General features: G+C 43.2%; 2 protein-coding genes across 3 annotated transcripts; one reads left to right on the forward strand and one right to left on the reverse strand.

The window, feature by feature from the left end:
- Window positions 1–300: 300 nt before the first annotated feature.
- On the reverse strand, window positions 301–13,915 carry HARS1 (histidyl-tRNA synthetase 1). 2 transcript variants are annotated; one of them, XM_042937196.1, is made up of 13 exons: window positions 13,830–13,915; window positions 13,378–13,467; window positions 8,828–8,947; window positions 6,021–6,116; window positions 5,238–5,363; window positions 4,230–4,337; window positions 3,975–4,073; window positions 3,650–3,743; window positions 3,332–3,459; window positions 2,996–3,238; window positions 1,362–1,478; window positions 1,042–1,188; window positions 301–723 (listed from the first exon to the last, which is right to left on the reverse strand). In XM_042937196.1, the coding sequence occupies exons 3-13, from the start codon at window positions 8,918–8,920 to the stop codon at window positions 652–654; spliced, it is 1,323 nt and encodes a 440-aa protein (XP_042793130.1). In that variant the 5' UTR covers window positions 8,921–8,947; window positions 13,378–13,467; window positions 13,830–13,915; the 3' UTR covers window positions 301–651. The 2 variants fall into 2 exon arrangements, with proteins under 2 accessions (XP_042793130.1, XP_042793129.1); XM_042937195.1 differs by having other exon boundaries at window positions 13,734–13,888.
- A 48-nt stretch (window positions 13,916–13,963) lies between these two features.
- Window positions 13,964–21,469, forward strand: LOC122218785 (histidine--tRNA ligase, mitochondrial). The gene is made up of 14 exons (XM_042937197.1): window positions 13,964–14,026; window positions 14,113–14,261; window positions 15,707–15,781; window positions 16,296–16,415; window positions 16,534–16,629; window positions 17,358–17,483; window positions 17,591–17,698; window positions 17,955–18,053; window positions 18,241–18,334; window positions 18,990–19,117; window positions 19,211–19,450; window positions 19,636–19,752; window positions 19,968–20,114; window positions 20,673–21,469. Exons 2-14 carry the CDS (start codon window positions 14,154–14,156, stop codon window positions 20,730–20,732), a joined length of 1,518 nt encoding a protein of 505 aa, XP_042793131.1. The 5' UTR covers window positions 13,964–14,026; window positions 14,113–14,153; the 3' UTR covers window positions 20,733–21,469.
- Window positions 21,470–22,155: the final 686 nt, after the last annotated feature.

Raw genomic sequence — 22,155 nt, forward strand, 5'->3', positions numbered from 1 at the left:
CTCCACCCCCCAAGCTCTCATTGGCTCTGAACACGACCCCGCCTCCCAAGGGGGTGGGGGTATCCACTGCACGTGCGCTGCGGAAACCTCCTACCCGCAGGTGAAAACTAGGAACCTTAGCGGGTGGATGTGCTCGCAGTCTCACCTCCTAGAGCATGGATGTGCGCTGGCTGGCGGCACCCTTCACCCTGGGGAAGAGCTCGTGGCGCCTAATGTAAGTTCTTCTCCCCATTTTACACCGCTTAAGTGGTTGAAATGGGAGGCCCAGGCTCCCACAGGGAAAGGCAGGGCTAAGCAATAGTGACACAAGCAGGCTCCAGTGGTTGAGTCATTTTATTGGACCTTTGACGGTTGGCTGTGGAGAGCATTCCCTCCATTTGGTTAGCATCCTGCAGGGGAGACCTTAGGATGGGTCCCTGTAGCGCAGACTGGACTAAACCCCCAGGACCTCCTATGAAAAATGGTGTAATACCTGACCATTTTGGCCTGTGATTACCAATAAAATAATGATAATAAAAAGTCTGTGTTCTGACCATTGTTCAGGTCTTCCTGCTGGAACAGAAATGTGCAAAGCTGCTGATGTACATAGGTAGAGTTCTGTCTTAGCTTCAAATAGTGCCAGTCCCACTTTCTCCTGATAGTGTGCTCAACTCAGCAGATGCAAAGGGCCGGGCTTGTTCTCCTTTTGATTTCTTCCACAAGGTCTTCTCTTCGGACATCCACCTGGCCAGGATGAGGTAAAAAGGTGGTATGAGCATCTGTGACTCCACTACTCCTGAGGGCCCACTCCTTCCTCTGGCCATCAGGCTTGGGTCAGCTGGATAAGGAAGGCAGGCAAACACCTCAGACAGACAGTGCTCCTTGGGGGGAGCCAGAGACATGGTATAGATGGAGATGGGATTAAGTTAAGTTAACAGGTTAAGTTCATTCTGAGTAAGTACTAACGGGAATGCCAGGGTTTTGCTCAGGTCTTCAATGGGCATTGGTCTGCCAAAATGGCATACATTCCCTGTCCCTCAGCCTTCCTGCCCACCTACGTACCTCTTCCCTACTGGCCACCGAACGAAGCTTGATGACCCCATCCTTGAGCTCCTGCTCACCAATGATGGCCACCAGTGGGATGCCTGCCTCCTCACAGTACTGCAGCTGGTTCAGCAACTTTGGGTTCTTCTTGTAGAGCAGCTCTGCCTGCAGGGGACCAGGGCAGATGATGAGAACTGGCTTCTATTGTCCTCAGGGACAACCTACTTGGGGCCCAAGTGCTTAGCTCTACTCCCAAGAAGTCACTATGGATGAGCTTTTACTTAGTCTGTGCCCAGCACTCCCAAGTTTGTTGCCTCCCTGGGGCTTGCCTCCTCTACCTTGATCCCAGCATCCCAGAGCTCCGAAACGAGTTTTAGTCTTTCCTCCAGCAGCCTCTTCTGTGCGGATGCCACAAGCACCTGTGTTTCTGTGGTCCGGACTTTTTCCTCCAAAGCCTGGGGAAGGGGCAGATAAAAGTCACAGAGCTGGGCTACCCTTTACAGTACTTTCAAGAAGCAAACAGAACAGGCTGTTTATTGTCAGGATTCTGAGAGACCAGGCCCAACTCTGGGAGCTTCATTAACACAGGGGCCCAGTCTTCTCTAGCAATTGGGCATAAGGTAGTGTTTAGAAGATGTAGAAAGGAACTGACTGGCTTGTACATATGACTTGCCAGAATAGATAATGTAGGGCAAGAGTAAAGGTAGTTTACATACAGTAACTTCAAACTTGTCTCCTTTTAGTACCTTAAGCGTTCACAAGAGCATTCACACAGAAGTGACACTGTGAGCTCACCTAGTTCTAATTCTCACTTACTATGTGCCCAGTCAAGAGACTGTCCCTCTTGTACTTCGGCCATAGGGCCCAACCCAGGGTGTGGGTGGTTGGGGGGAAAGGGAGAATGCTGCTGCTGTGCCTTGTCTTTTTCTTTTTCTTTTTTTTTAATGTTTATTTTTGAGACAGAGAGACAGAGTGCGAGCAGGGGAGGGTCAGAGAGGGGAGGGGAGACACAGAATCTGAAGTAGGGTCCAGGCTCTGAGCTGTCAGCACAGAGCCCGATGTGGGGCTCGAACTCATGAACTGCAAGATCATGACCTGAGCTGAAGTTGGATACTTAACCAACTGAGCCACCCAGGCACCCTGTGCCTTGTCTTTTTCTAGAAAACTATTTTCATAGTTCTTACAACATCAGATGACTACTGGAACAGTGATCTCAACTGGGAAACATGGGTGGTTTCCATTCCAGAGAAAAGGATGGGAGCAGTGGGAAGGTTATTGCCAGAGCATTCCCCAGGGGAATGCAACCAGCCAGTTAAGAGCAGCAGCAAAGGAATGCTTGAGGCCCTGAGGGCCTTCCCTTGATTCTAGCGGCCAGAGAGTCAAGATAGCCACCTGGGGAATCCCAAGGTCTCAGACACATGCTTACCACTTGGAGACAGTATCAGAGTGGTTAGGAGTAAGACTTTGGAGTCATGCTGCCTGGATTCAAACTGTGACTCTGCTGCTTAAAAGTTTCACAACCTTGGGCAAATTATGATCTATAATGCTTTAATTTCCTTGCCTAGAAAATGTAAATAATAAAAATAGCTACTCTCAGAGGGCTGTGTAAGAATTTTACTAGATAATGCACAAAAAGCACCAAGCACAGTACCTAGCAGAGTAGTAAAATATTAACTGTTCTGTATTCTGAAGAAGATCTGGATCTTTGGATATACCAGACATGACTCCTAACAGCCCTGAGGGAAGTAGGGACCCAGAGCAAAGAATTCTGTGAAGAAAGAATGATCAGAGATCCATAAAACTGGCCTCTACTGGGGTGGGAGTGTATGAAGGACAGCAACCACCTTTTCTCCAGCTCTTTGCAAAGATGCTCCTTGCCCAAAACAGTACTACTTGCCCCCTTCAAGATCAAAGAAGATAGCTCATGTGCCACCAACTGCCCAGACTGCTTCTACCCTCCCCCAGGACTTACCTCTAGCCTCTGCTCCACAATGGAGAAGATCCGCTCCACCCCAATGCTGAGCCCCACACATGGCACCTTGCGTCCTTTAGGGTCAAACATGCCTACCAGCCCATCATAGCGTCCTCCAGCAGCCACACTGCCCACACCCAGGGGCTCTTCCCCTGGCTGGACTGGGGTCTGTAGCAGCACTGCCTCATAGATCACCCCAGTATAGTAGTCTAGCCCTCGAGCAAGGCTCAGGTCGAAGGAGATCTGTGGGGACAAGATCATAGTCAATACCAGATGAGAATCAACTATCTGAAACCCCAGAGCTCAGCTAAGGTGTCCACCCCCAACCTGACTCACCTTGTCAGCAATGCCAAACAGGGTCAAATATTCAAACAACAGTTTTAGGTCTTCCAGGCCCTCCAAGGCCTGTTTGTTTTGGGACAGTTTAGGATCCTGGAGCAGCTGTTCCACCAGGGATACCCCACCTGGGGAGATATATTTGTAAGCCAACTGACTGACAAGAGGAAAAAGGTAGAGGATTTACCTTTTTGCCTGACCTATACACGTATGTGTGCGTATACACACACACACACACACACACACACACACACACACACACACAGAAGATTTTAAGTCAGATAGATGGCTTTTGGAGAGGCAGGGTTTGTGCCTCACCATGCTGCTGGACGTAGTCCCCAATGTGGTCAGCTACCTCGGGTGTGAGGCCCTTCTCTCCCACCATCTCATTCTTTACTTCCTCCCAGGATACCTAGGCAGACAGAAACCAGTAAGGGACCCTTAAGTAGCTTATCCACTGCAGAGCAAGTGTGGGCCATTCTGAGGGGGCATTTCTGGAGCAGAAGTTGCCTTTCAACCTAGATTCTGGGGCTAATCTTCGGAGGAGCATAGAGGCAGACCCCCCTCTCTCCTGATCTTGTTTTACATTTCTCAGAGCAGGGTGGGATCTGAGAAAAGAGGAGTGAAGTGTCTGGGTCATTACCTTGTCCAGCTTGTCCACTGAGGAGCAGATGGTACGGAACTTGCTATCAGGAACACCACAGATGGCAAACATCCCATCTAGGATGCGCCGATCATTCACCTGCAGGGACCCAAGGCATAGTGAGGAGACAACCTCTTTACGTGACATGAGCCTCAATAGTCTCGGTCACTTGGGCTACTGGTCTCTCTGCACAAAAATCTTCTCCTGTGAGAGGCTAAGCCCAATTCTGCTTTCCCAGACCCATTCAATTCTTACCTTGACCAGGAAGTCACCTATCTGAAGTGAACTCAGGATCTCACACATGATCTTCAGGCACTCTGCATCAGGGATCATGGGATCAAATTGTCCAGCAATGTCAAAGTCCTGCAGGGAGAAAGTAGCTACAGGTCCCCAGGGGTTTAACCTTCTTTTTAAAAATTTTTTTAATGTTTGTTTATTTTTGAGAGAGAGAGAGAGCATGAGCAGGGGAGGGGCAGAGAGAGAGGGAGACACAAAACCTGAAGCAGGCTCCAGGCTCTAAGCTATCAGCATAGAACCCAATGCAGCACTCAAACTCATGAACTGTGAGATCAGACCTGAGCCGAAGTCAGATGTTCAACTGACTGAGCCACTCAGGTGTCCCAGGGATTTAACCTTCTTAAGTGATGGTTTGGAGGGGGGACTCCTGGGCGCTCTGCTCTCTCTTTATGAAGGCCTGTTTGCACTCATGCACAGACCACTTTCTTCATTATCTGTGTGATCAGCAGCCCAGAGGAAACTCCCAGCATTCTTGAGTCTCTTACTGGTTTGGATTCCTTTTCGTCTACATTCCTTAATTATCTCACTCACTCACTTTGACTTATTTCCTCCTAACACCGTGGAGGCAAATATATGGCCTTAGTTCTTAGTCATTTTCTCTATTTATTCTGAAGCTTTGCCACCACCCTGGATGATCTGGATGATACGTCAAATCGTTTCCTCATCCTTTGCTGTGATTTGATTACTTTGGTTTAATATAAAGAGTACTGGACCAAAAGTTCTACTCCCGACTTTGGCTTTCTTATCCCTATGATCTCTTCATCCTGCTGAGTCTCAAGTTTACTCCTATGTAGAATGGGGAGAATAATTCCTACTCTCTAAATGAAAATATTAAAGAAATCTAAAGGTTAGCATTAGCTGGAACTTCCAGTTTGTTCAGTACACCATGAGTAGTCAGTAGATTCTACTAAGTTGAGGACTTAGTAGAGGGAGGACGAAGTTACCCATCATGCCCCACATACTCACACACTGGTAGAATTCCCGGTATCGGCCACGGGTCATGGCTGGGTTATCTCGTCGATATACTTTTGCTATGTGGTAGCGTTTAATGTTGGTCAGTTTATTCATTGCTAAATATCGAGCAAAAGGAACCTGATAACAGTTAAGGAGAAAGCCCCCTGCTCTCACAGTGTGGCAGTTGATTATCACCACCAACAGAAGCTGGGGTCTAATCTCTGTGTGAGTAAAACCACCCTCTGTAAGATAAAGTGCATTTCTGAAAGTCAAAAAGAATCAACTTTGTTACTACAAGGGGCAGCAGAAGTCTCAAAAAAGATTAAGGTTCCTTTCTCTTTGGTTAGCGTCTCCCTTGGGCAATGCTGAACATGGGAAGGTGCTGGGCAGATTGGCCAGAGAGTAGAAAGTCTCTGTGTAGGATTTCTGAGCAGATGATTCTCTGACATAGCTTAGAGATAAAGGAAACATTCTGTTGGTCAACTGAGGAGAACTTTGTCCACTGGACATGGCAGGGGAGAGATATTCTAGAGCCAAGGGATTAATCACTGAGTTGGAACTGGTTCCTGACATAACGTGGAGGTCTCACTCAGGATTCACAAGACTTTTAAGGCTATGTTCTGTTTAGCCAAAGTCCCATTCCTGGTTTAAACAAGTAACTTCCCTGATCGCCACAAGCATCATATTTAATCCCATCTATGTCTAGCTATCCCCATACCTGAGGTTAGAAATTAGCCTCAGCCCAATGAGAACCAATTGATCCAAAGTACCAAGAGCCCAGGTTTAGAAAGATACAGTGAGGTCATAGCGAAGGGACAACAGCTCTCCACCTTGGTCCTTCAGGTCATAGATAAGCTTAGAGTCTTCTCCATACTTTCCAGTCAGTGTTTCCTGGAGAAAATATAAAAAAATGTGGCCATGATGATAAATCTAACAAATTTATTTTTAATTTTAATTTTTTTAGAGAGTGTGAGCAGGGGAAAGCAGCAGAGAGAGAGAGAGAGAGAGAGCGAGCATGAGTGCAATGGGGCTAAGAGAGGGACAGAGAATTCCAAGCAGGCTCTGTGTTGTTAGTGCAGAGCCCAACATGGGGCTTGAACTCACAAACCACAAAATCATGACCCGAGCTGAGATAAAGAGTTGGATGCTCAACCAGCTGAGCCACCCAGGTGCCACATATATAATTTAAAAAGAAATATTAAAACAAAAACCCACCATCCTAACATGACCAGTTTCAACTTGTCTGTGCTTCTGCTGTCTATCCCAATGCTTATATATTTGATGTTAATTATAATCAAAAGGAAATATCAATTTCGTTTTCTGCTTATCACATTTCCATTTTGTGACAGAGCTGAAGGTTTTTTTTTTAAATGTTAATTTATTTTTGAGAGAGAGAGAGGGAAAGAGAAAGAGCATGAATGGCGGAGGGGCAGAGAAAGTGAGGGACAGAGGATCCCAAGCATGCTCAGCAATGACAGCAGTGATCCTGATGTGGGGCTCAAACCCATGAACTGTGAAATCATGACCTGAGCCAAAGACAGACACTCAACCGACTGAGCCACAAAGGCACCCCTGAAGTATTATTTTTAAAAGCTGCATAATACTTCAGTGAGAAGCAGCTCTGTATTTCCTTCCTTTCTAGTGTTCTACTGTTAATTGTTTAGGTCATTCCAATTAAAAAAAAGTTCCCTAACATTTCAATAAATATAGTTCAGCATATAGTGTTTTCTTTTGAATATATAGTTTTTTGAGGCTTAACTTCTAAGAGCGGGTTATTAGATCAACACACTTAAATGTTTTTATGATGCCTGAGGTTTGAGCAATGTCAAAAGACAAAACTGAAGTAGTTCTTGCCATGTGATGCCTTCAGTAAGGTGATAACATATTTCACCTACCAGAACAGCAAAGTTTTAAAAGCCTGAAAATTCCCAGTGTATAGAAACAGAAACACTCATATAGTGATTGGTGTTATGGGCTGAACTGTGTCCTCTTCAAAGTTCATATATTGAAATCCTATCCCCCAGTAACCTCAGAATGTGTCTCTACTTGGAGATAGGGTCTTTGAAGAGGTAGTTAAGCTAAAATGATGTCATTAGGATAGGCCCTAATCCAATATAACTAATGTCTTTATAAAAAATAGGAAAATTGGACACAGAAGATGATGTGACGACAGTGGGAAAAAGACACCATCTACAAGTCAAGGAGGGAGGTCTAAAACAGGCCCTTCCCTCCTCACCCTGAGAAAGAACCAACCCTGCTGATATCTTATCTTGGACTTCTAGACTCCTGACATTAAATTTGTTAAGTAACCCAGTCTATGGCACTTTATTGTGGGAGCCCTAGGAAATGAATACAATTGGTAAACATAAATGAGTACAACTTTTTGACACGGTAATTCCATTTCTACGAATTTGCCCTGCAGATGAATGCCCACCAGTACCAGATATTGTTCTAAGCACTGATTACACATCAGTGAACTAGTCAAAGGTAATCTGTGCCCTCATGGATCTTCCATACTAATGAGAAGAGATGGACAGTACACTAATGCAAAGTAACCAACGAACAGATACTTCCAGTTAGTGATAGCTGTTCGAATGGAAATAATACAGGTCCTGTGATAGACAAGGGCTACTTTAGACAAGATAGTTGGAGAGGACCATTTGAAAAATGGCATTTGAGTTTATATCTAAAATTAAAATCTTTCATCTCTAATCTGAAATTAAAGTCTAGGAGTTAGGGGAAAGGGAGTTCAGGAAGAGAGAAGAAAAAGTACAAGGGCCCTGAGATAGAAATATATTTAGAATGTTGCAGGAATAGAAAGAAGACCAGAGTAGCATAGTAGCCAAGGGGAAGAACAGCAAGGGAAGAGATGGAAAAGGTAGGCAAATGGCCAGATCATGTAGGGCCTCGTAAGCAGGAACAGACTTTGGATTTTGTGATAAATATAATGGGAGTCACTGGGTTTTAACCAGGAAGCAATCTGGTTTTTGTTTTTGTTTTTGTTTTAAGTTTATTTTTGAGAGAGAGAGAGAGAGAAAGAGAGAGAATGCACGTGAGGAGGAGGGGCAGAGAGAGAGGGAAAGAATCCCAAATAGGCTCCGCACTGTCAGCATGGAGTCTGACTCAGGGCTTGAACTCACAAACCACAAGATCATGACCTGAGCAAAAACCACGTGTCAGTTGCTTAACCAACTAAGCCACCCATGCACCCTGCAATGTTTTTTCTTAATAGTAAAGAACGAGAAACATTCTCAGGGTACATTAACAGGAAACTAGTTGCATATTTATACTTTATATGTATGGTCTGTGTGTATTTCAAAACATCCCAAGTAGATGTACCAGGGAATTCACTGTAAATAGGATCATAACAAATTTCACTAAAAAGAAGGGCTCTCTTTTGTAAGCCACCAGCCATTTACCAAGGTAAATAAAAGCAGGGCCTCTCCTTCAAGACCAAGCCTGTCTCCTTTCTCACTGGAGAAAATATTGGTCTTTGTCCACAACAGGAAAGACACCCTTTGGGCCCTCACTGTCTCTTTATCTTCTTAGTTGTTTATATATCCACTCTTCCACCACGCAATTTCTCCTCACCCATCCCTCACCTTCAGTTCAAACACAGGTGTATCAATTACTTCTGCACCATGACGCTTGAAGCAGCTGATGATTACATCGAACACCTTCTCCCGAATGGCCATCTGCCGGGGACTGTAGTCTCTTGTACCCTTGGGAATTGAAATCAGCCACAGAATCAGGGATGGGATTTAAAAACAGAGAACATTAAGGCTTAGAAATATAAAAGCATGACCTCAGTGATAACGAAGGCAAACAATGTCCCAAACCTAGATTTTCCTACAGGCTACTGAGTTCTAAAGCAAGCACAAACAATTCCCTATTAATTATCACACCCATTTGCTAATACCCCTCTAAATTCCATCCCCTTTTTAGCTTGGTTCTACTTTCTAGAACGCTATTTTCTGAGAAGTTTTCCTAAAACCTTTTTATGTGATACCAGAACATTTCCCTGCCTAATAGAAAATACCTACCTGATGACATGTATAGAACCAAATGAAACTGGCTTAGCTAGTTAAATTCCAAATTTTATAAGAAATGTTTTCCCCCAACAAAACTTAAAAAAAAAAATCTAATAAGTATTATTTCTTCTCTAATTTGTTTCTAATAGCCCTTGATATAGGTGGGGCAAAATTATGGATGAATTACAGGATATTGAGAAGTTAAATCATTACAGCAGTTCTGTGGTGGTCAGGACTAGAATGCCGTTCGTTCAGGTCAGAGCTTCTATTCTGGGCATCTATGCTCTATTCTCAAGTCTTTGGTCTTAGGACCTCTTTAAACTCTTACCATTTCTTAAGGACCCCAAAGTGAATTATACCTATCAATGTTAATTATATTAGAAATTAAAACTATGAGGGGCGCCTGGGGGGGTTCAGTCAGTTAAGCATCTAATTTCGGCTCAGGTCATGATCAGTTCATGAGTTTGAGCCCCGCGTCCAGCTCTGTGCTGACAGCTTGAAGCTGGAGACTACTCCATATTGTCTGTCTTCTTTCTCTCTGCCCCTCTGCTGCTCACACTCCGTCTCTCGCAAAAAATAAATAAACGTTAACAAAAAATTGAAAAAAAAGAAATTTTAGGAAAATGTAACTACTTTCCAAAACAAAACAAAACAAAACAAAAATTAGTGAAAAGTGTGATGCTGATTCACATTTTTGCAAGTCTTTAATGTCTGGCTTAACAGAAGACAACTGTATTCTCATACACACTTTATGCATTTAATTTTGTTGTGATATGTTGTTCTGGTTGCGTAAAGAAAACCTAGCCTTACAAAGATGTGTGACTGTAAAAGAAAGAATATTTTAATAAACTTTTCAGCTAACTGTAGATATTCTTCTTAAACTATACCAAAATCCAACAAATGGTGGTTTCTTAAAGACTGGTTGCAATGTGGATTCTGAAACTTCATTGATTACTTTTCATACTATTACATTAAAATCCATTATTTATATATAGTACCCAGAATTTATAGTGACAGAAAGTAGAACAGTGGTTATCTGGGACTAGAGGAATGGTAGAGTGGAGAGTTACTGCTTACTGGGTACAGAATGTCAGTATGGGATGATGAAAAGATTCTGGGGAAGAATGGTGGTGATAGTTGCACAACAATGTGAACCTACCTAATGCCACTGAACTGTACACTTAAAAATGGTTAAAATGGTATCGCTTCTCGGCCTTTTGGCTAAGATCAAGTGTAAAAATGGTTAAAATGGCAAATTTTGTGTTACATATATTTTACCATAATTTAAAAAATATCTATTGCTCCATGTTGTACTTAAAAAAATTTTTTTTAACATTTATTAATTTTTGAGAGACACAGAGACAAAGCATGAGTGGGGGAGGGGCAGAGTGAGAGGGAGAAACAAAATCTGAAACAGGCTCCAGGCTCTGAGCTGTCAGCACAGAGCCCGATGCGGGGCTTAAATTCACTAACTGCGAGATCTTGACCTGAGCCAAAGTTGGATGCTTAATTGACTAAGCCACCCAGGTGCCCCAGCTCCTTGTTGTACTTTAAATGGAGCTTTTTACCCATGCATGATTTTATAACATCATACGTTGGTCATGAGGAAAATACTGGTTCATTGATAAATTATACAGATCTTCCAAATATTTACACACTACATTATACAATATCAGAAAACACATTTGTTAATAGCAACACAGATCTCGAGAGGAAAGTCTTTACTGTATTGGGAAGCTGTCTAGTTCATGGTGGAAGATACAAGTTTCCTAAAACCCTAACTATCACTTGAGTGCTTGAATTTTATCACCAGTAGAAATATGGTCAGATATCTTCCTTGAGGTGACAAAGCTCACTTCATTCATTTTCATGAAAATGTCTGCCAAATACCCAAATCTTAAAAACAAAAGTTTGTCTTTCGGTTTTTCTCTCAAATAAAAAAGGTGTTATGTGAAAAAAGTACCTAGTCCAGCTTAAAACTCATACAAGGGTGTGTTTTTCCTACCTTAGAATGCAGAAGTGCTCTATGTATACTTCCCATTTCATGACGCAGAATACAAAAAAAGAGTGTACTCAAGGGTTGATATTCAATAAAATGAGTAATTTCTCAGTTAAGTTCAGCTCAGGTCATGATCTTGTGGTTCGTGAGTTCAAACCCCACAATGGGCTCCATGCTGACAGCTCAGAGCCTGGACCCTGCTTCAGATTCTGTGTCTCCCTCTCTCTCTGCACCTCCCCTGCCCGTGTTCTGTCTCTGTCTCAAAAATAAACATTAAAAAAAATTTTTTTAATAATTTTGACCACAAAAACCTCTTGAAAGAGTCCTGTCCCCATAATACTGAATTTTCTATTAATATAAATCACACTTCAGTGTGTTTCAACAAAGTGGATATTAACTCTCCAATATAGTCTCACTTTCTTTTAAAACAGTATAGACATTTTCAAACACATATTATAGAGAAGAGTATAATAGACCACCATGTATCTATTACCCAGCTTCAATAACCATCAGCATCTGTTAATTTTATCTAAGCCCCAACATTTTTTTTTTTCTGGAGCGTTTTAAAGTAAATCCAGACATCATACCAGTTTGTCAATAAATATTTCAGTATGATTCTGTAATGTACACAGTTAAAAAAAAAAAAGCCAAAACACTACGTTTATTAAACCAAGGAAACAAACTGCAACCCTTTAATATTATCTAATACTCCAGCTCTGTTTAATTTTCTCCAATTGCCTCAAGAATATTTTTTTATGATTGGCTTGTTCTAATGAGATTCTAAATGAAGCCCATGCATTGTGTTTGTTGTCTCTTGTCTGCTTAATCTACAAAAGTTTCCTTTCCTTTTTTAAAGAAGTGTCATTTCTTTGTTGAGGAAATTGAATCACTTGTCCTAAAGAACTTTTCATATTCTAGATTTTATTAACAATATATTCAACGTGTCACTTAACACATTCCTCCATCTCCCTTATTTCTGGTAAACTGGTAGTTAGGTCAGAAGACCTGATTAGATTCAGGTTCAATTTTTCTTGGCAAGAATACTTTATAGGTGGTGCTGTGTACTTCTTATTGCATCACATCAGGAGCAACATAATATCTGGCTGTCCTACTTTTAGCGATGTTAAGACTGATTGTTAGATTTAAGTGAGGCCAGCCTGAATGATCACAAATTCCCCATTAATCTTCACCAAATAGTTTGAATAACTATTGATTATCACTGCTCTGTGATTTTACATTGTCTCTTTAACTGCTGAAATGAGTTGTGTGTGGAAAGGAATAGCTCAGTGAATTTAGGAGCCTAAAGAATTAACCTTAAAAGGTGACATCTCAACACAAGGAAGACCCCTCTCCTTTGGAATCCAATTTCACATACGTTTATTAAATATCTACTCAGTTCCAGACACCTAGTCTCAGCCTCTCAGAGTAAATAAACCATGGTAAATAGTTGTGCTTACAGAACTTACAAAGAGTGTGGCCTCTGAACTGAAATCCTTGAGGCTGGGCTAGTAATCCGCAACCTCATTCCATTCCACTGTACTTTCCCGCTGTATTTGGTTCTACTCATACGGGTCTTTTTCTAGTTCCTGGAAACTAGTAGGGTTCTTTTCTCCTTCAGGATTTCCATACTCCTCTAGCTACCTCCCATTTAAGTGTTATGTCAGTTAGTATATCACTTCTTCAGGGATGCTTTTTCAAACTCTAGTTCTCTCTTATTTTTCTCAGAGAATTCTTATTTCTTTATGTCATTTATCACAATTTATAATTACATAGTCAAGAGTGGGATTATTTGTCCTAAGTCTGTTTCCTTCAGTAGAATGTAAGCTCCATGAGGACAGGCTGTATTGTTCAACATGGTATACTCTCACTACTTCCTACAGTGCTTGGCACATAGTAGGCACTCAACAAATATTTGCTGAATGAAAGAAGGAGTGGAAGTAGCTGGCATACTCCCCTAGGCAACCAGCTGGCCTAGTTTCTGCCATCCCTTTGCTATCCCAGAATGACTCAGGCTCCAATTCAGCCCACCACCCAGAGCAACTGTTCAGGGAAACAAGCACATCCACCATTAGGAGGGGAATTAAGGGCCCTCCCAGAGACTCTGAAAAGAAATTATATTTACCTTGGGGGTCTTGAGCACAAACTTCTGTTTCCCTTCATCAGGGCCCAGCTGTGCCTTCAGTTTTAGTAGTTTTGCCACTTCCTCCTCGATCTGTGGGGGTAAAGCAGGGGCTGGTCTATCACTCTGACACTCCCTTCCCTCTTCAGCCATTCATTCAGTATCCCTCCCTCATCAGAATCTAGCTCTCCAGGCCCAGCTTTCCTTCCCTCGTCCTACCCCGGCCACCTCCCCAAACAGGCCCTGCTCCTCTCCACTAGTCTGGTCTCTTTTCCCACATCTTTTTCCTCTATGCAGACCACCCAGCTCTATGTCCTCCCTGGCCCTAATTTGGCTTCTCCCCGCCACCTGGGTCGCACCTGCTCAGCGCTGGCCTTCTGCTGCTTGAGGCCCCGCACGCGCTCTCCCTGAAGTCGCACTAGCTCCTCCAGTGCTGCACGTTCTGCCATACTTACGCCAACTAGCGCTGACTGCTGTCTAGATCGTCTGGGCTTTCCGCAGCCTCAACTCGGATAACTTCCGGCTATCGAGTCACTGGCCCACACGCCTAGAGAGCCTCCGCCGAGCACAAAATCACTTCCGGCTACTACCGGAAGTACGGAAACTGGGCGTGAGCCTGGGAGGTCCGGGGCCAGCCAGTAGGGTTTGGAAGGTGCGGAAGTATTCTTTTCCAGGGTGGTAGGGCTACCTTCTGCAGCGCTCTGCACCCTTACTGGGTCCGACCTGCTTCGTTCCCAGGTTTTGGCGCCTGTCTCGGAAAAGCGCTTTCTTGCTACACGATGCCCCCGTTCGGATTCCTGCACATGAGGGTTTGGGCTTCACTGTTTGGCCAGCTTCTGCGGTCGCCCCGTGCTGTGTGCATCAGGGAGGTCCATTTTCACAGCCAGGTGAGCCAGGCTGAGTGGTCTGTCGGGGCAGGATCTCCAGATCCGGAGCAGGGATTCGCGACCTGCACTCCATTAGTATTGTCAGGGTTTTTTGAGTAGTTTAGGGGTACTAAGCTAAGCGTTTTAGATGCTTTGTCATTTAATCCTCATAGCAGTCTTGAGAGGTTGTGATTATTTCCATTTTATTGTTGAGGAGACAGTGAGCTAGGTTAAATGATTTATCTACGGATACATTTATGATATAGGTCCACAATCCCTTATGTGAACTTCTTGGGGTCAAACACATTCTTTTTTTTTTTTTTTTTATTAACGTTTATTCATTTTCTGGGAGACAGAGAGAGACAGAGCATGAGCGGGAAAGGGGCAGAGAGAGGGAGACACAGAATCTGAAGCAGACTCCAGGCTCTGAGCTGTCTGCACAGAGCCCGATGCGGCGCTCAAACTCACGAACTGAGAGATCATGACCTGAGCCGAAGCCGCTCAACCGACTGAGCCACCCAAGCGCCCCAGAGTCAAACACATTCTTAAGCAAAGTATGTGAATATTCCCATTAAGTGAGATGACTGAAGCCCATAAGTGGGCTGAGTTCACATTATAATTTACCTCAAAATGAGCAACGCCCATCCCTCCAAAAACAAACAAAACAAAACAAAAAAACATTTTCGGTTTTTAGAGGTTTTAGGATTTTGGAATTGCAGAGGAAGGATTGTGAACTGTCATCCTTTGGAGGAGAGAATCCGCCAAAATATGGAACTCTCACACCCTCTATATTTCAGAAAGGAGCATACAGCCTTCTGCTAATAAACAAACTACCGAATCTGTTTTACTTTGTCAAACACCCTAGCAGAGGCTTTGCTATCATAAATAACAGGGTTCAGATCTTGTTATTAATTTTCAGTCACAGCATCCTACCAATCTGGCTTTTTTTAGTTCAATTTGGATATCCATTCCTGTTCATTCCATGGGCATGTTTGTTTTGGGCTCGTTCTTTTCTGTCTTCAGGTTGCTTTTTCCGTGTCTCTAAGCCTAATGACTGCTGCTATCTTATTAAAAAATTTATGGTTTTGCTCTTTGAGTAGGAATTGAGAATTGTAGGATCATACTAATCCCTACTCCTGGATGGTTGGTGGTGGTAGTGGTGGGTTGTTTTGTGCCTTCATTGTTCTCAGGTGCTTAAGCTTTTTCAGATGTTTAAAATCTCCAAATATAGTGAATACATTTAAAAACAACAACTATGATAAAGACCTGATCTCATATGTATTACATATATAATGCACATACAACATATGTTTTAGAGTGAGGCTGAGATTGGAGTAGATAAAACAGTGTTCAGTCTGCCTGATGCTCAGGGCCAAATGTCTTTGTAGGTCTGGACATAGGGCCAGAAGTGTCACAGGTCTGGACAGTCTTGAAAGGAGCACACCTCACATTCCTTTTTCTGACAGTTTGCAGAGGCAGTGTTAACATCCCAACTGAAACCACAACAAGAGAAATCAAATTTTATCATCAAGACCCCAAAGGTAATGCCCTTTTCCCTACCCTGTCCTATTAGGGTTCCTTGGAGGACTGCCCTCAGTTCTTCCCTCTGCTCTGCTTGTCTCTTCCTAATCCCTTTTAATGTCTTTTTAGACGAATCAAAAAAAAAAATTCCCTATTCTTTTCTTTTTTTTTTTTAACGTTTATTTATTTTTGAGACAGAGAGAGACAGAGCATGAACAGGGGAGGGGCAGAGAGAGAGGGAGACACAGAATCTGAAACAGGCTCCAGGCTCTGCACTTTCAGCACAGAGCCCGACGTGGGGGTCGAACTCACGGACCGTGAGATCATGACCTGAGCCGAAGTCGGACGCTTAAACGACTGAGCCACTCAGGCGCCCCCAAAATTCCCTATTCTTGAGATATTTATGAGGATCATTCATCTGAATTCAAAGAGATTTCAACTTCAGACCTTCGATTATAGATGTTGTTTAACTCTTTGTCTTAAATGGACTTGTTTTTTGTCTTTGTTTTGGCCATGGCTCCTATTGGTTTCTAGGGCACCAGAGATATTAGTCCCCAGCAGATGGTTGTGAGGGAGAAAATTCTTGATATGGTTGTTGGCTGCTTTAAACGTCATGGAGCAAAGAGGTTAGATACTCCCGCATTTGAGCTAAAGGTAAGAAGGAAAAACTTTTGGGACTCCATTTCTTCACCTGTCTTCAGTTTTTGAAAGAACTTTTAGCCTGTGTTTTGGAGTCCTTTGAACTGTGGCATTTTTTGTTTGATCCCTGCAGGAAATGCTCACTGAGAAGTATGGAGAGGACTCTGGGCTCATCTATGATCTGAAGGATCAGGGTGGAGAGCTGTTGTCCCTGCGCTATGACCTTACTGTATCTTTCTAAGTGTTGGAGACTGACATCTGTTTCCAAACCCAGACGACTTTCTTTGACAAAAGGGACAAAAGTGCCTCTGGGCCCCCTAGGTCTGTTTGCAGCAGCCTTTACTTCTAGTTCCTCCCAGAAAGCAATTCTGCCAGCAGAGCCTGGCCTGGAGCGTTGTCATTTAACTTTATTATGTATCAGAATCTCTTGTGGAAGCCTGCAGAAATACAGATTTCTGGCCATTATCCCCAGATATTCTTAATTCTATAGCTGGAGTGGGGCTCAGCAATGTACATTGTAAACAGGCGTCTGGGGTCATGAAGGGGCAGGTGGTTTTTGACCTCTATTTTAAAAAACATCGACATAGTTGCAAGGAAATCCAGGTTCTGAAACTTGACTATTTTGAAATGGTTGAGAATTGGTCTGAATAGGAAGTAATAGCCCATACTTGGAAGTTCTTGGGGCATTTCTGTTTCATTCAGTGGCCAGTAGGCCAGCTTCCCCTGCTTTTTACTGAACTTGCACTTTTGCTTGGAGAGATTCCTTCTTTCCTTTATATATATTGAATGTCAAGCACTGTTAGGCATTGGGAATAGTGGGAAACAAGACAGAGAAGGTCCTTGTTCTCATCCTAGTGGATGAGATCCAATTGATAATGGCCCATTCCTCTCAAATGTCTACACACTGGGCCTAAGCTTTGGATGTAGTATCCTTTCTCCTTAACTTATTTATGTGAGGTCCCTTTTGCTCGTTATCTGGCCATGAATAAGGTGAAGAAGATGAAACGTTACCATGTTGGAAAAGTGTGGCGGCGGGAGAGCCCAACCATAGTCCAAGGCCGCTACAGGGAGTTCTGCCAGTGTGTAAGTGACCTGATGGGGGCAGCATGGTTTGATAGTTTGGGAGGCTACAACCTGAGAACTGGCTACTCAGTGAAGACTTTTTTCCCCCATCTTTTTCGTTGTTGTAGGATTTTGACATTGCTGGTCAGTTTGATCCTATGATCCCTGACGCAGAGTGTTTGAAGATCATGTGTGAAATTCTTAGTGGATTGCAGCTGGGGGACTTCATCATTAAGGTGAGACCAGGGCTAAGGACTGAGGGGAAAAATCTGGATTTGGCCTGATTATGTCCTAAAACATAGGTGATCCCAGCCTTTAATCCTATAGATCTGGCATTTTCTCAGAACAGTTATTTAATTTTATGTATATCTATATAGTCATCCTATGAAATTTTTTTCTGTCATTTTTATGAGACAGGCTAGTAGGGACTGCAATTGTTTTGAGGGAAAGGGCATTGATGAGGCACTTGTGTTACTTCCACTGAGTTCCCAGGTCAATGATCGGCGGGTTTTGGATGGGATGTTTGCTGTCTGCGGTGTTCCTGAAAGCAAGTTCCATGCCATCTGCTCCTCGATAGACAAACTAGACAAGGTAACAAAAAAGACATGTTTTAATAGACCATATCCGAGTCTCTGCCCTGCCCTCAAATCTATACCCCTGTCGCTGGATTTCCTGAGCTGCCTCTGAGTTTGCTGAGTATAATGTTATGTACTCATGACATTTCCAGTTAGATAAAGAAGGATTTTGGAACTGGGCTAATATTTGGGTGTTTGCACAGATATCTTGGAAAGATGTGAGACATGAGATGGTGGCAAAGAAAGGCCTGGCTCCTGAAGTGGCTGATAGAATTGGGGACTATGTTCAATGTCATGGTAAGAACCAGGGTTTTGTGGGCTATGTGATAGAAGTGGAGTGAGGGTGATGGGTGTACAAACTTCTGCCTCTGAAACAGCTCCTTTCTGAAGATGTGTGACATCAGAACCTGGCCTGAATTTAATTTCACTTTTACTTAGTGTAACCACTTTGTGTCTTCAGATGGAAGAAGCAGAGGTGAGTCTGGTCATAAGACATCAGGATTTTTTTTTAATTTTTTAATTTTTTTTAATGTTTATTTATTTTTGAGGTTTTTTTTTTTTTTTTTTTTTTTTTTTTTTTTTTTTTTTTAATAAGAAAATGAAGAGGAGTAGGAGCACCTGGGTTGCTCATTCGGTTAAGTGTCTGACTCCTGATTTTGGTTCAGGTCATGATCTCATGAGTCATGGGATCGAGCCCCGAGTTGGGCTGTGCACTGACTCAGCAGAGCTTACTTGGGATTCTTTCTCTCTCCCTCTCTATCTGCCCCTCCCCAACTGGCCCACTTCTGCATGCATTTGTGAGAGCTTACTCTCTCTTTCTCTCTCAAAATAAGTAAATAAACATTAAAAAATAAAGTAAGGAGGACTGGCTGGAACAAATTAGGAATAAATTTGGATAAAACAAATCTGGGTGAATAGCACAGACCTTATTTCTCCCCATATGTCTCCCTAGGTGGGGTTTCCTTGATAGAGCAAATGTTCCAGGATCCTAGACTATCACAGAACAAGCAGGCTCTAGATGGCTTGGGGGACTTGAAGCTGCTATTTGAATACCTGACTTTATTTGGAATTGCTGAGAAGGTAAGCTGAGTTGGCAGTGGACCTTTGGCTGAGCTTTGGGGCTCTCGGGGTCCTGAGTGTTTTCTGGGACTTACTATAGCCTTGTTCCCACAGATCTCTTTTGACCTAAGCCTAGCTCGGGGCCTGGACTACTATACTGGAGTAATCTATGAAGCAGTGCTACTACAGACCCCGGCTCAGGCTCAGGAGTCCTTCAATGTGGGTAGTGTGGCTGCTGGTGGACGCTATGATAAGCTGGTGGGCATGTTTGACCCCAAGGGCCACAAGGTGCCGTGTGTGGGACTCAGTATTGGGGTAGAGCGAATCTTCTCTATTGTGGAGCAGAGGATGAAGGTAGGTCTTAGGTTGGGCTGGAGTGGGGCTAGAGACTTAAACTCATGTTTTTGGATATACAGTGGGACTGTTTTTCTGATGATTCTTTTTGTCCTTTTTTTTTTTTTTTTTTTTTAAAGTTTCTGATGCACAGGAAGTTTTGGCTTTTTTTATTAGTTTTATGTTTTTCCTCTCTCTTTAATCAGACTTTTGGTCAGAAGATACGGACTACAGAGACCCAAGTGTTTGTGGCCACACCACAGAAGAACTTTCTTCATGAACGGTTGAAGCTAATTGCAGAACTTTGGGATGCTGGGATCAAGGTATGATAAATCTGATATCCAGGTCATCTAGGTATATGTGGACATTCAGGTGGCCATTTCTACCTTATGCAAGGTGGAACTTAAGAAATTTCTGGTCTTCACTAAAGTGTCTTCTAGTAGAAGGGTTAAGTCCTTATTTCTTTGGCAATGCTTGTTCCTGGGGTTGAGTAATGTGGTTATTCCTCAGCCCCTTACTCTGTCTTCACTGTTTTCAGGCAGAGCTGCTGTATAAAAACAACCCTAAACTACTAACGCAACTGCACTACTGTGAGGACATGGGCATTCCACTGGTGGTCATTATTGGTGAGCAAGAAATGAAAGAAGGGATAATCAAGCTTCGTTCAGTGGCCAGCAGGGAGGAGGTGAGTGGGGGAAATGGAAGGAACCAAGGGTTTCTGTCTTTCTTAGATTCTTTTTTGTTTTTGTTTTTAATGTTTAATTATTTTGAGAGAGAAAGAGAGAGAGCATACTTTGCAAGTGGGTGAGCAAGGGAGGGGTAGAGAGAGAATCCCAAGGAGGCTTCACACTGTCAGCATAGAGCCCAGTGCAGAGCTCAACCTCACAGTCTGTGAGATCATGACCTGAGCCTAAATCAAGAGTCAGATGCTTAAATGACTGAGCTACTCAAGCGCCCCTAAAGATTTTATTTCTTCAGTAATCTCAGCACCCATCATGGGGCTCAAACTCAGAACTCCAAGATTAAGAGTCACATGCTCTATTCACTGAGCGAGACAGGTGCCCCAGGTGTTAGAATCTCTTGAGGGCATACATTGTCCAGTCCAGCTTGAAGCCCATACTTCTCCCTGTTGGTTGCATAAGTAGTGGGAGCAGATGCAGAGTAAAACGCATGTGGAAAAGCAGTGACTAAGAATCTAGTATCACTCTATAGTTTGTCACATGAAGGTTCTTTTATGTTACAGGTGGCTATTAAACGGGAAAATCTTGTGGCTGAAATTCAGAAGCGACTATCTGAGTCTTGACTCTTGCCTGATTGCCATCTGCTGCTCTTTCTAGAAAATGTTTCTTCTAGAACTGAGTTGCTGATGGACTTCACAACTGCTGGCCAGGATGGGTGACAAGTTCCTCTGCCTCCTCCATCCTTTCTGGGTACAGAACTGTGGAAGGCCCTGAGGACTCCTGGGCTAGTGCAAGCAGCTATTCTGCATGGGTGCAGATGGCTGGTATGTGAAAGAGACATGCTCTAACTGCAGAGGCAGAATTGAAGTGCCATTGAATGCTGCCAATAGGTACTGAGATGGTTGCTTTTAGCAAAGCTCTAGGAAAGTTGCCTAAGGCTGAGACCATTGAGACCAAAAGTCAGAATCTTAGCCTTCTACTGTGGCTTCTGAACCAGATTGTGGGGAATTTGTCCACAATCTGCCCTTGGCCTGCCCAGGGAGTTTTGGAAGACAGCAAAGAAGGGGGAACAGCAACTTTCTCTTTTGTTTGAGGACAGAGATGCTATCCTGAGGGCAAAGTAGTGCTCATACTGATATGGCATGTCTCTAGCCCATCCACATAGAGTGAGGCTGTCTGTTTAGTAATTCTGAATGTTGAATTTAATAGGTGACTTGATGCAATGGTCTAATCTTTTGAGATTTTGGAGACCATTTCCTGTGCCAGAATTACTACTCTGACTATATTCCATATTCTCCTATGGAGGTGACCTTTCTAGAAGTGATTGGATAATGTATTAAATAAAATATTAAATGAAGTAGCTTGGGTGATTTGTCATCAAGAGATTGGTTTGCATAGACCATAGAAAATGCTTGAGTGTACACTAGAGAATTCTGAGAGCTAGGAGCAACCTCCCTGGGGTGATGCTTCTGTATTCAGTGAATGGAGCAGTCACAGTTCCCGACTGCTGCCCATTAACCCCTCAACCCCCAACTCAACACATAGTGAGTCATCTGTCAGAGTTCTTCACCCTACAGAGTTGCTGATGACTGGCCTTTCCAAGTCCAATCATGTTAATTAAATTGTGCCCTATAGATTGAAAGACTGTAAGATTCCTCAGTTTAAGGAAAAATGAGTTAACCAAAGGGTGTTAGCATTGCTTCAAAACAAGGAGAGAGTGTGCAAAAAGAATTTTGTATTTGTGCGCTGGGAAGGTTGCAACCTTTAAAAACACTGTGGTGTCAGGACCTTATCTTTAGTGCATACAGGTAAATGGGACACCTAGAACTCCTGATAACCGATTCAGCCTTAACGAAAACTTAGAAACTCTTGGCAAACGCACGCAAAATTGCTTAGATCAGAGGGCGCTGATCTGGACCGTTGCCTCGTTTGTAAAATAGACGAGTCGAACTAAATCAGCCCTTCAACGCACGTTTTGAAAGCCTGGGGAAAGAAACGTTGGTAGGCACCCTTACTTCCGTGTTGCTTCAAACCCCACCTTGCGCA

The sequence above is a fragment of the Panthera leo genome, chromosome A1, assembly GCF_018350215.1.
Source record: "Panthera leo isolate Ple1 chromosome A1, P.leo_Ple1_pat1.1, whole genome shotgun sequence".
Classification (NCBI taxonomy): Eukaryota; Metazoa; Chordata; class Mammalia; order Carnivora; family Felidae; genus Panthera; species Panthera leo.

Coding starts and splice junctions, on each gene's coding strand:
- HARS1 (XM_042937195.1), bottom strand. CDS start 13,823: ATGGCAGAACGTGCAGCACTGGAGGAGCTAGTGCGACTTCAGGGAGAG. Junction 3,744..3,974: donor CAGTGGACAAGCTGGACAAG/GTAATGACCCAG, acceptor CTGTCTGCCTAG/GTATCCTGGGAGGAAGTAAA. Junction 3,460..3,649: donor GGACTACGTCCAGCAGCATG/GTGAGGCACAAA, acceptor ATATCTCCCCAG/GTGGGGTATCCCTGGTGGAA.
- LOC122218785 (XM_042937197.1), top strand. CDS start 14,154: ATGCCCCCGTTCGGATTCCTGCACATGAGGGTTTGGGCTTCACTGTTT. Junction 19,451..19,635: donor TTGTGGAGCAGAGGATGAAG/GTAGGTCTTAGG, acceptor CTCTTTAATCAG/ACTTTTGGTCAGAAGATACG. Junction 19,753..19,967: donor TTTGGGATGCTGGGATCAAG/GTATGATAAATC, acceptor CACTGTTTTCAG/GCAGAGCTGCTGTATAAAAA.